Source organism: Phocoena phocoena, chromosome 2, assembly GCF_963924675.1.
Source record: "Phocoena phocoena chromosome 2, mPhoPho1.1, whole genome shotgun sequence".
NCBI classification, from domain to species: domain Eukaryota; kingdom Metazoa; phylum Chordata; class Mammalia; order Artiodactyla; family Phocoenidae; genus Phocoena; species Phocoena phocoena.
In genome coordinates this window covers 47,635,255-47,647,792 of record NC_089220.1, presented here as the reverse complement: position 1 = coordinate 47,647,792, position 12,538 = coordinate 47,635,255, and the positions used below count along the sequence as shown (strand labels likewise).

The window sequence follows — 12,538 nt, the reverse complement described above, 5'->3', positions numbered from 1 at the left end:
TCCCCATGGAAATAAGATAAATGTCCCCTCTCATCCCCCAGGGAAAGGAAAGGAAAAAAGATTTACATACTGCTTTTTTTTTTTTAGTTGTTTGAAGCCAAAATCTAACCAAATAAAAACTGACCAAAATAAAGAACTCAGGAATGAAGCCAGTAAAATTGGGACTGGTGAGCTCTGAATCTATTTAAATGTGGAAGAAAGGCTTTTTTTTAAAGTGGGAATTATGGTTATAGAACACAATATAAATATTATAACCTTTACAATGTAAAATAACACAAAACTAAAATCTGGAGGATAAGAGGAGCTGAGATGGAAATAAATGTAAGAAGTTAGTATTCTCATCTTTCATAGCAAGGAGTAAATCAATATTAGCTAAAATACAAATATGTAGTTTTTTAAATAATGATTTTCATTTCTTAATGTTTTTCATAATCACTTCAACACTTAAGACAATATTTCCTAAAAAGCCCTCTGATGAAGAAACAATTTCTCAAAAGTTCCATAATTCCTCTAGTTTCACATCCGTTTCTTTTTCTTCTATTAAATTCAAATAAGATTAAATATAATGTTTCTTACTATAAAGTAAGTCATGTAATATATGTCCATTAATCCATCCATCCCTCTATCTGTATGTATCTATATGGATGCAGAGATGACTGGTGTGCATCTAACAGTTCATTTCTGAATGATGGGAACTGGTGGCTTTTAAAATTTTTATTCTTTATACTTTGCTGCACTGTTTGGATTATTTTTTTTATTTTTATTTTTTTTGCGGTATGCGGGCCTCTCACTGTTGTGGCCTCCTCGTTGCGGAGCAACAGGCTCCGGACGCACAGGCTCAGCGGCCATGGCTCACGGGGGCAGCCGCTCCGCGGCATGTGGGATCTTCCCAGACCGGGGCACGAACCCACGTCCCCTGCATCGGCAGGCGGACTCTCAACCACTGCGCCACCAGGGAAGCCCCTGTTTGGATTATTTACGGCACATATGCACAATTTTTATTTAAAAAGGACATAGTGAGTGAGAAGGCCTACTAAAGGTTTTACATATGCTCAGGACAACCCTTCGAACTTTCAGAGAGAAAAGTCTGCTGATCACCTACTGAGTCTCTCCAAAATTCTTCCAGGCTGACAGTAAGGAAAGTGGGGCACTGGAAATGCTATAGTTCCAATATTTAGGAACTTTTAAAACAGGGATCAAACCATTCACAAAAGAGGTCTTTTCTTAACCCATGATGTAATTAATCTTCATGATCTTAGAATGGTCATAGTTCTTTATAACTACCACAGAATATTTCCACAGTTCATTACAACTACCATTATAATTACAGTGCTATATTGGATTTCAAAACAACAACACTTCAAGGCATTTTCAAAACAACAACACTTCAAGGCATTAAAATATCATTTTATGAATACATAGTCTATCTTCTATTCTACCTTTAATAAGGTACTACTCCTAAATCTGCCTAAATGAAGTAAATATGTCCAAGGGGAATAGATATAGCTCATCTAAGTAAAATGCATATCTGTGAATCAAAACAATAAATCTTATATATGAATTATCTAATATACTTAAATAAGACACATACCAGCAGAGGTGCTTCCATTGTCTTAATAAAACGATGAATGTTCAGTGTAGTCAATGACTGTTCCATTAGTGTTCTCCTACATTGCTGGGTCAAGTCCAAGACTGGTTTACAATGAAAAAAATAGAGATGTGCGTATTCTATATCTTCAGTGCTGTAAATTAAAAATTAGGGACAGACCCACTTGAAGTTCAACGTGTGATCCTCCTACCATGCAGAAAGATATAACAAATCTCTTTGTCCATGCTTTTGAATTACTGTTTTGGTAAAATCCTAAAACAGTATAACAAAATAAAATGGACCTAAGCAAAAAAGAGGATATAAGAAATTTCTGAGCTGTATAAACATTTATTTTCCTGAATTCTTTCATATGGTAGCTTCTAAATTAGAGACAGGTCTACACAATCTTTTTTTTTTAGATAAAAGACTGTCACCTTGAGGACAATGAGATTATCTTAAAGTATAGTAGCTTTTCTATAGCTGTGCTAAATAAATAAAGCTTTGTAACACAAATTTTCTAGGTTTAATTTAAACCCAAATCTGTTTTGAATAAACTTCAGCCAAAACATACCTTAAGATAGAAACCATGTGACACTTTATGGGAGTTAGTGAGTTCGTATCTGAAATATTACAAAACTCAGCAAATATGGCTTATAATTTGAGTTTTGGCATTCCCTTCAATATGAGAATTCAAAGATAAACTTATAGTGAGTAAGTAAGGTTTGCCAAAATTAAAACAGCATTTTATAAATCTCCATATGGCATTAGTAGAGTTTGGCAAAATACTGCAAATTTTTATTTTTACAATATTATTTTAATTCTTGATACATGCTTCAACTGAGCTCCAAGATTCACTGATTTCAAATTTAATTGCAAAGTAATTTCTAATAGATTCAGTGATTAAAGAAATGATCATTCAAAGATTACTTAATGCCTATACTGTTAGGCCCTATGCTAAATATAAGAGAATAAGATGAATAAGATAATTCAAATCCTTGAGGGGCTTAGGCTAAAGGACATATATTTAGTAAAAAAAATGAAAATGTGATTCATAAGTGCTAGAATATACAAAGTGCTATGAGAAACAAAGAAATATTTAATTCTGCCTTAAGTCAGGAAAGAGAAGAAAGGGAAGGGAAGGGAAGGGAAGGGAAGGGAGATCATTATAGAGACTGAAAACAGTAAGAGAGAATGACTTCTCCAAGAAGATAAGACTAATGGGTATTTCAGACAAAAGGAACTATATAGCCAAGACCCAAACAAAGTATATAACTTTTTGAGAGGAACAGTAAATAGTCACATATTGCTGAAAGGAAAGTGTTGAGAGCAAGAGGACCCAGCTGAGATTGGACAACCTATCATAACCTCTGAAATAATAAAATAATGTTGGAAAGTTATTTAATCAGGGATCATTTGGTTGTAGGTAACAGACACCAAAAAGGTGGGAGTGAGGGGGATTTACTGGTAGTTTAGAAGAGCATCTCACAGAATACAAGGAAAATTCAATAACTGGATCACAGGATAAATGTATATAGATCTGAACAGCAAGAGTTCAGGGACATTTGGCCATCAACACTTCTTACCTCCCCACTCTCTCTGCTTTACTTCTACATGGGCAAAACATTCCTGCAGGCAAGAGAGCCAAAATGCTGTATAGTCCAGCTTCTCCATGCCCAATTCCAAGTTCCTAGAAAAAGGTATCTTATCTGCTCAGGTAAGTCCATGGATTGGATGACTCTAGGTCAGGTGGCCACCTCCAACTTAATTGACTGTGATATGTATGAGGTAGGGGTAACACCCTTCTTAGCCTATACACAGATTCTTTAAGAAGGGAATATGGGGAGGTAGCAGAAAGTACTGGTGTCTCTACAGCATGCTACCTCTTATTCTACCTATCACATACACCCTTCTTTTTTTATTTTTTTACCATTTAAAAAAAATTATTGGAGTATAGTTGATTTACAATGTTGTATTGTTTCAGGTGTATAGCAAAGTGAATCAGATATATACATATATATATATCCACTCTTTTTTAGATTCTTTTCCCATATAGGCCATTACAGAGCATATATACCCTTCTTAACCGACATTTCAAACATACTCAGGCCCAACATGATATAACAATTAATATACTAGATTATTCAATGTTATAGCCCCAGCAACTAGAATAGTGCCTAGAACATAGAAGGCATTCAATAAATATTTGTTGAATGAAAGAATGAACAAAGGAAAGAAAAAAATAAAAAGAACAAATGAAAGAAAAGATACGTTCACCTCTTCCCCATTAGGAGACAACTCGAAGTCATCACTAAGTACTTCACTCAGAAGTGATGTCCCAGGACTACATTATTCTGAATCCACAGTCCTTCCCTATCACATCAGGTCCAGATATGACTCCTCACCATTTTGTAGCCATGAATAAATGAGAATGAAAACTTCTCCAATACGTCATGTACTCAAAAGTTTATGAAAAACAGAATAACTGTACATTTTTAAACTCTCATTTTTAAAATGGGGGAAAGCATAAATCCTTCAAGAATATCAATATATAGTCTGTCTTGCTGAACAGTATTTGTAAAACAAATGAGAGGACTTATACCTTGCCAATAAATAACCAAACCTCTATGTTTTAAGCATGTCACCGTTACTTGCAATTATTCATTAACAGAAAAATCAAGAAGCTAGTAATGCAAGAGAAAATACAAACAACCCTCAGAGAAAGTGTGGGGCTAGCACAGAATCCTAATGGGACTGAGAATCTCAAGGTTCCCCCATTCCAAGATGGGAAATTGGTAGTCTACATTGGGAGGAGCAAAGTAGCTGGCTACACTACTGCTCACTGTAAGTATCTTGAGATTCAGTGACTACTTACCGTAAAGTTTTAGGGTACCGTCAGCATGATCCTCAAATTGTTAAAAAAATTAATTCTTATACAAATAGCAAACATGCATCAAAGTTTTATTTAACTCACTGAGGGAACCAGCAGAATGGCAGTTCAATAAGAAGATAGAAAAAGGAATGCTGGTTAATGTCGTACAGAGCAATAAAAACGTAACTTTTCTTTGCAAGTACTTCACTCTCGGTCTATCCATTCCCCGCAAAAAAAAAAAAAAAAAAAAAAAAATTGTTTCACTTTATCAGTTTTCTGTGTACTAACCTCCATGTTTACAAAGTTGTAAAATGTCTGGGATTTAATTAATTGTGTGTGGTATATCAAATAGTCACTATTCTATGAGAGGTGAGCAGGAGGGCTCGTTAAAAACTCTTGCATGGGGCTTCCCTGGTGGCGCAGTGGTTGAGAGTCCGCCTGCTGATGCAGGGGACACGGGTTTGTGCCCCGGTCCGGGAAGATCCCACATGCCGCGGAGCGGCTGGGCCCGTGAGCCATGGCCGCTGAGCCTGCGCGTCTGGAGCCTGTGCTCCGCAATGGGAGAGGCCACAGCAGTGAGAGGCCCGCATACTGCAAAAAACAAACAAACAAACAAAAAAACTCTTGCATGGTTTAAAAAGGTCACACAATCACCATTTTGCCCTGCTTTGGATTCATTTTCCTGAAGAGCATTTTGAAGCCAAACTTAGAAGTCTTCAAATGCACTGGTTATTCCTTGTGTCCCCATGTACTAAACAGAAGAAAAACTTTAACCCTAGGTTGCCCAGCCAAAAGCAGTCCAAAGAAGGTCTCTACCTAAAATTGTAAGCTAGAAACTAGACAAGAAAATTAAACATGTAAAACATTCTGTTCAAAACTGTACTCAAATATATTTAAGATTTTTCTGGTATAGTAACTTATGGAACTCTCAGGAAGAATCTCTGGAGCTTAGTTATGAAAGCTGTTATTTTATCACCTATCTGATCACTGTGGCAGATCTATTCGTAAAATACACGTGGCCACTCAAGGGATCACATCTTGTGGCTTATGCATACTGCCTTCGTTCACCTTAATTTAACATCCCTTCTGTATATTTAAGTTCATTTTAGTACAGCAGATAATAGTAATGAAGAGGATTTCAGGTTTCATTTATATATTCACATCTGGTTACGATTCCCCTCAGATAAGTCCACATTGTGGGAGTATAATGGAAAGGCTGAATAAGTAATGTGAAATAAGTGAACTTAAAATTGTTAACTTATGTTTCTTATACATACCCAATACTTTGCAAAAGGGCAATTTCTGTGGTTAAGACAAATTGGTACGTGGTCCCATACACAAAAGCAGCTTCCATGACTGCTCTGTGCTCTGAAGAAGAGAGAAAGAAGTTGGGAGAGAGGAGGAGTTATTCTATTCAGAATACTTTCGTACACCCTTTTATGCTCTATTATGTTTAAATAAAAAGCCTTTGTAGGGATCCCAGTTGGGAAAATACAGGCAGTTAAAGAAGTTATAAAATGTCTGTTCTAGTTAAGGTAAGAGAAGAACTAAGAGGGAATAGAAAATGAGCTATACTTGAGAATATATGACAAATCTGTGATAGTTTCTTCCCAGTAGTAGGGAAGAGAATATGAGTTCATCATACAACTTTCATGTTATATTTTATATACAAATATTGTACACTATTTCTGGCTTAGTTTTTTTAATCAAACTTATTCTTATATATAGTTTAAAGAGACAATTCTACGTGTATTAAGAAAATGAACAGTTCCTCCACCCTCAGCCACCATTTCCGACTCCCAAGGGACAGCTACTTTCAACTCTTTTACTCTTCCTTTCGGTATTTACCTCCAAGTCTCTAAATGACCTTCTTATACTCTTATTTCCTGATTTTTTTTTTCTTTTAGTGTTAGTATTTTCTATCAACTTCCCACTATGGAAGATGATAAATTAGCTCTCCTTTCCAAAACCCCACTCCACAAATATACACAATTCTATGCCCTCAACGTGCTCAATATAGTCCTAATTTTTATTAGATCAATAGTCAGGATTTACACTGTTGGGACTCAGTAAATACTATTTCCTTTTGAAATTTTTTTCACTACAGTTATAGGTATCTTTTAAAATTTTTGTTTAGATTTCTTGCTGATTTATTCCTAAATTCTTCCACAGTTGTCTAACACTCTGAATACTTCAAATACATCAGTTATATTATCAATTCCCTCTTGTTGCAGACGTTTTTGCAGCGCCTTCTGATCTGCTCCAATGTGGACTCTGCTGCTCAACCCGCTGCACAACTTTCATCCTGGGGACTCACTTCACTGTCACCCTGGGGATGCTCCGATTCTCACTCTTACGTTGGGCCCTTGGCCTGTTACCCACATCTTCCTGACTGATTTGTTCCCTTGCTCCCATTCTCTAGCTCCTTCCCAGGAGAGGATATACGGAATACACAAATTTTGCAACCTTACACTTCTCAAAGCGTCTTTATTCTACTTTCATAACTGTAGTTGTTGGCATGTAGCATTCTAGCATTTCCCCTGAGAATTCTGAAAGCATAGGTCCACTGTCTTCAGCTCCCAGGACTGCGGTTGAGAAGTCCAAAGCCATTCTGATTCTTTTTCTTTTTTTAATTAATTTATTTTTAATTTATTTATTTATTTTTGGCTGCATTGGGTCTTCATTGCTGCGCACGGGCTTTCCCTAGTTGCGGTGAGCAGGAGCTACTCTTCCTTGTGGTGCGCAGGCTTCTCATTGCAGTGGCTTCTCTTGTTGCGGAGCATGGGCCCTAGGCACGTCGGGCTTCAGTAGTTGTGGCACATGGGCTCTGCAGTTGTGGCTCGCGGGCTCTAGAGCGTAGACTCAGTAGTTGCAGCACACAGGCTTAGTTCCTCCACGGCGTGTGGGATCTTCCCGGACCAGGGCTTGAACCCGTGTCCCCTGCATTGGCAGGCGGATACTTAACCACTGTGCCACCAGGGAAGTCCCGCCTTCTGATTCTTGATCCTTTAACTGCAATATTTTTTCCTTTCTTAAAGATTTTAGAATAGCGTTTGTTGCCAATATTCTGAAAATTCAATATGAGATGCTCTGGTGTGGCTCTACATTTAAACACTCTGCTGCGATTCAGTGGGCCCTTTCAATTTGGAAGCTCAAAATCCCTCAGTTCTGGGAAATTTTCTTAAAGTATTTCTTTGAAGATTCCTTCCTTTTCATATCTTATTTTCCCTTTTCTCCTCACTGCCATTTCTAGGTAGTTATCTTCCCCTCCCTGACCTAATCTTCTACCACTTGAATCACATATCATCAGATTATTCCACTCACCGCTCTGCCTTGTTGGAGTCATCTACAACCCGAGCCAGGGTTAATCCCCCTCATTCCATGAAAAATTTTGCTTCTGTCACACTGTCACACTCTCCAATACTACTAACATAACCTTGGTGATTCTACTATCCCCATAGATGATCCTTGCAAAATCCTAGCCTTTCAGTCCTTGGTTTTCTCTGGAGACTCCAGTCATCTCTCTACAGCCCTGCCTTACCCACTCACTGCCATGGTCCCACTCCAAGCTTTGTAATCACCAATCACTGCAAATCCCTCCAAAATGTCCAGCACTCCTCCCAACACACACACACACACACACGCACACCCTTCCATCTCCAGGTCACTCTGTCTAGTACATAACTTTAACCTTCCCGGACCTACAATCCTACCATTTTCACTGTCGTTTATCCACCTTGGGTCCTCTCTTCCCTCCTAAACCAGCTTAAATTCCATGGTCAGTCTTTATAATCACTCCCCTGCCTGTCTAGCTAAAACAGTCCAAATTAAATCAAATAATCTGCCTATTCTGTACTTACATCCATGAAAGTGAATATGGCTGGGAAAAAAAAAAAAGGAAAGAAAACAAGAACCTGCTAGCATCACCATGTCAATGGTTTCACTTTAGATTACTGGCATCAACTATTACTGCTGCCTAGCAACCATTCTTTATTTTCAGGCCTTCTAAAACAACTGTTTCATCTCTTCTTTCCTCAAACTATGTGTTCACTTTATTTCTATTTCATTGAGAAAATGAACCAATTAAGAAAAACCCAAAAAAGCTCCCAGCACCATATCTATCTGCCCCCTTAACTAAATTGATGTCTGTATTCTCTGTCTTCCCTCCTAATACCATAGGCAAATTTTCTGTGCTCCCAGTAAAGAACCAGCCCTCCCGCTGTTCACTAGATTCCATCTCCTCTTGTCTATTCAAAGATGTTGCTCCAGTAATTCTGCCCTCTTTTTCCTCCACGATGCATTTTCCTTTTGCTACAAGAACTTTCTTGTCAACATACAAATATGCTTCTTAAAAAATTCTTGAGGACTTCCCTGGTGGTGCAGTGGTTAAGAATCTGCGTGCCAATGCAGGGGACATGGGTTTGAGCCCTGGTCCAGGAAGATCTCACATGCTGTGGAGCAACTAAGCCCTTGCACCACAACTACTGAGCCTGCACTCTAGAGCCAGCAAGCCACAACTACTGAGCCCGTGAGCCACAACTATTGAAGCCCACACCCTACAGCCCATGTGCCACAACTATTGAGACCACATGCTGCAACTACTGAAGCCTGTGCACCTAGAGCCCATGCTCCACAACAAGAGAAGCCACCACCATGAGAAACCCACACACCGCAAGGAAGAGTAGTCCCCACTCGCTGCAACTAGAGAAAGCCCGTGTGCAGCAACAAAGACCCAATGCAGCCAAAAATAAAAATTTTTTTTTAAAAATTCTTCACTTGACCCCACATACTCTTCCAGCCACTGCCCCATATTTCTCCCTCCCTTAAAAGGAAAATTTCCTAAATGAGTCTCTGTAGTCACAGTCTCCAGTTGCTCTCTACCTATTCTCTTACACCCCTGTCAGGCATTTTACCCCTACCACTCTACAAAAATTGTGTGCATCAAGGGCATGGATAACTTCCATACTGCTAAGCATAATGGTCAACTGGTAGTTCTTATCCTAATTAACCTTTCAGTATCCTTTGATACAATTGCTTCTATCTCGTCAATAAAATCCTATCATCACTTTGCTTATACACAGGCCATTCTTTCTGCCTCCTTTACTGACCTGTGGAAGATGAAGTATCTAATGAGTTCAGTCTTCTTCTCTTTTCCATCCAGCCTCACTCCCTTCATGGTCTCCTCTGGCCTCACAACTTTATGTCACAAATTTATATCCCTAGTCTGTATCCCCACTATCAAATGCAGACTAGTAAAATCCCACTACCTTTTTGATATCTGTACTTGGCTGTCTAATGGGTACTCCACACGTATAATGTTCAAAAGTGGATTCTAGAGCTTCCTCTCCAAACTGTCTATTTCCACTCTTCCCCACCTTAGTTATCAGCAATTTCACCTTTCACGTAGCTCAGGCCAAAATCCCAGAGCCACCCTGGTATCTATTCCTCTCTCATTCTACAACCAATGTCAGAAAACTCAGTTAGTCTTACATCCAAACTACTGCTAAAATTCAAATGTATTGCCACCACCACTGCTAACACCCTGGTCCAAGCCACCTACCACCGTCTCTTGCCTGCATGATTGCAGTAACTTCCTGATTTTCTCCCTTATTCTACTATTGCTCCTTCTAGTCTATTCCAAACCCAGAAGTCAGACTGACCCTGTTAAAATATAAATCAGGGATTTCTGGCTCCCTGTATAGCTCATCCCTCTCGTTAATTACAATTACAAACCATGGACAAAATACAATAACGTGAGGGGCCTTGAAAAGTAAACAATAAACAGGCTGATTCTGGAGCATTATTTTACAAGTACATTAAGTTCAATGGCATACTGTGTAGCCATCAAGCTTTATGTGTATAAACATTGAAATTTCCAATAAATGATTTTATTTCATACAGTACAATTTTTTAAATGTCTTTAACAACATTTTATATTAACATGTTCAAGTTATAACCATTAACAAGTAAAAATCTTGAAAGCATAACTATAAGTTGTTCATGAAACATTTATAAACTTCTTTATGACAAAATTACCTATGAATGCACAAGGTGATGCTGTCAAAATTAGATTTTTTAAAAATCAAGAAAAATATGTCATGAACAGCAAATACCAAGGTAAAGAAGGAAGCCGAGACAGTCAACAACATTTATCAAATACTATGAACTACTATATCAGGTACCACGAGGACTGTAAGGAAATAAATTCAGTAATAGCTGACACAGAGCACCAGGAAACTTTTTAGTTATTCAAATTCACTTGGCCCTCACAATAATACTAAGGGGTAGGCACAATTATTTTCACCACCTTAGTGACCAGGAAACAGGCTAAAGAAGTAAGTTGTCCAAGGTCATACTGTAAGTAGTTGGTGGGAAAGGGAGTCTAACCTAGGCCTCTGGCTCCAGAGTTCTCATTCAAGCACTATACTATGTTGCCTGTTTGAAGAAAGAAAATATAATAGTAAAAGACGCTTTAAATTTATTTTAAAATATTAAGATTGTGGTCAAAATACACTATGTTAAGTCCTTCAACATAAACACACATGTATAGAGACATGACGAAGATTAATGTAAAAGTTGATAAATACCTGGTGTTCCAATGGCTCTGACATATGAGAATGCAATGTTCACTTTTCCTTTCAGAGCATTTTCTGTGTTCTGAAGGTCTCCCAGAGTGGTAATATATTTTACTTCATTAAAAAGAAGAGCACTGAAATAAATAAAGATGTAGTTGGTAGAAAAATCTGACATGTACTTAGTTATTTAATACAATTTTGAGTAGGTTAAAGAACCTAATCAAAAAAAAAATTTAATCTTTTGAACAAACTCTCAATAGTAAGAACCTAAGCATTTCAAGTCTGAATTAAAATCACCCTCTAAATCATTAGTCTGTCACTGAGAACATTAACCAGGGACAGTTGTGAGAAATAGTGTGCGTATCCTCCATCACAACCACCTCAATACATTTAAACTGTATTTACTAGCATCCTATTCTGGACAAATAATCCCTTACAAATCTCTCAGCCATGGATACATTTCAGCCCTTCACACATCTATACTGAAATCATCTTTCCATGGCCTATAGGGCCCTGAATGGTAAGCCTTGTCTACTTCTCCAACATCATTCTGTACTACTATTCCTCATGTCTACCCTACTTTAGGCAACACCCCAGGGCATTTGCACACACCATTCTCTTTGTTGAAAGCTGTTCCCTTCTTATATATCTGGTCTCAGCTTAAACATCATTGACTTAAGAGAAGCCTCCCTTGTTGGTCCTATATAAGTAGGTCTGTAGCATTTTCCTCTTGAATTTCACACTATTTAATCCTTTGTAGGATCAAATTTATAATTATTCACATATATTTTTTTACTTGTTTATCCCTGCCTCTCTCATTAAACTGTTACCTTCTTGTGACAGGGACCATGCATATTTTATCACTATATCCATAATAACTTAGAATAGAACCTGGTACATTGTAAGTATTCAATAAGTATTTGTTCAATGAATGACAGAAAACATAGGGCAGGAATCATTTATTGCCATTCTTCATTTGAACAAATAGAAGATCAAATCAAAACACTGAAGAGCTTACTTACTCAAAAACACATATACTGAACTGAGGAGCCAGGAACAGAACATAGAACAGGTCTTCTCACTCTTAATTTAGTGATCTTTCCACCTGACCACAATTCTTCCAAATCATCTTTTTTTTAATATAATCTCTATTTATTTATGTTTATTTATTTGGCTGTGCCGGGTCTTAGTTGCAGCACACAGGATCTTCGTTGTGGCATGTGAGATCTAGTTCCCTGATCAGGGATCAAACTCGGGTCCCCTGCACTGGGAGCGTGGAGTCTTAACCACTGACCATCAGAAAAGTCCCCCAAATCATCTTTTTAATGTATAGATCAGAATAACTGATCATATTTCTTCATCCAAAAGAATTTCATTTAAAAATTTTCTACTTGTATATAAATTCTCTATCACTAACAACTAACTTCACTTAATCTCCACATGTATATCTGTGTGTGTGTGTGTGCATGTGTGTGCGTATTTTTGTTAAGCTAAACTCTAAGAATT

The 12,538-nt window shown here is 37.7% G+C and overlaps 1 protein-coding gene across 1 annotated transcript in view; it reads right to left on the bottom strand.

The window, feature by feature from the left end:
- Positions 1-12,538, bottom strand: part of TXNDC16 (thioredoxin domain containing 16) — a 103,947-nt gene that overhangs the window by 68,870 nt on the left and 22,539 nt on the right. The window contains exons 5-7 of the mRNA XM_065871954.1: positions 11,045-11,166; positions 5,735-5,825; positions 1,592-1,742 (exon numbers count right to left, since the gene is read on the bottom strand). Of these exons, the coding sequence (XP_065728026.1) occupies positions 1,592-1,742; positions 5,735-5,825; positions 11,045-11,166 (364 nt within the window). The remainder of the gene's footprint in view (positions 1-1,591; positions 1,743-5,734; positions 5,826-11,044; positions 11,167-12,538) is intronic.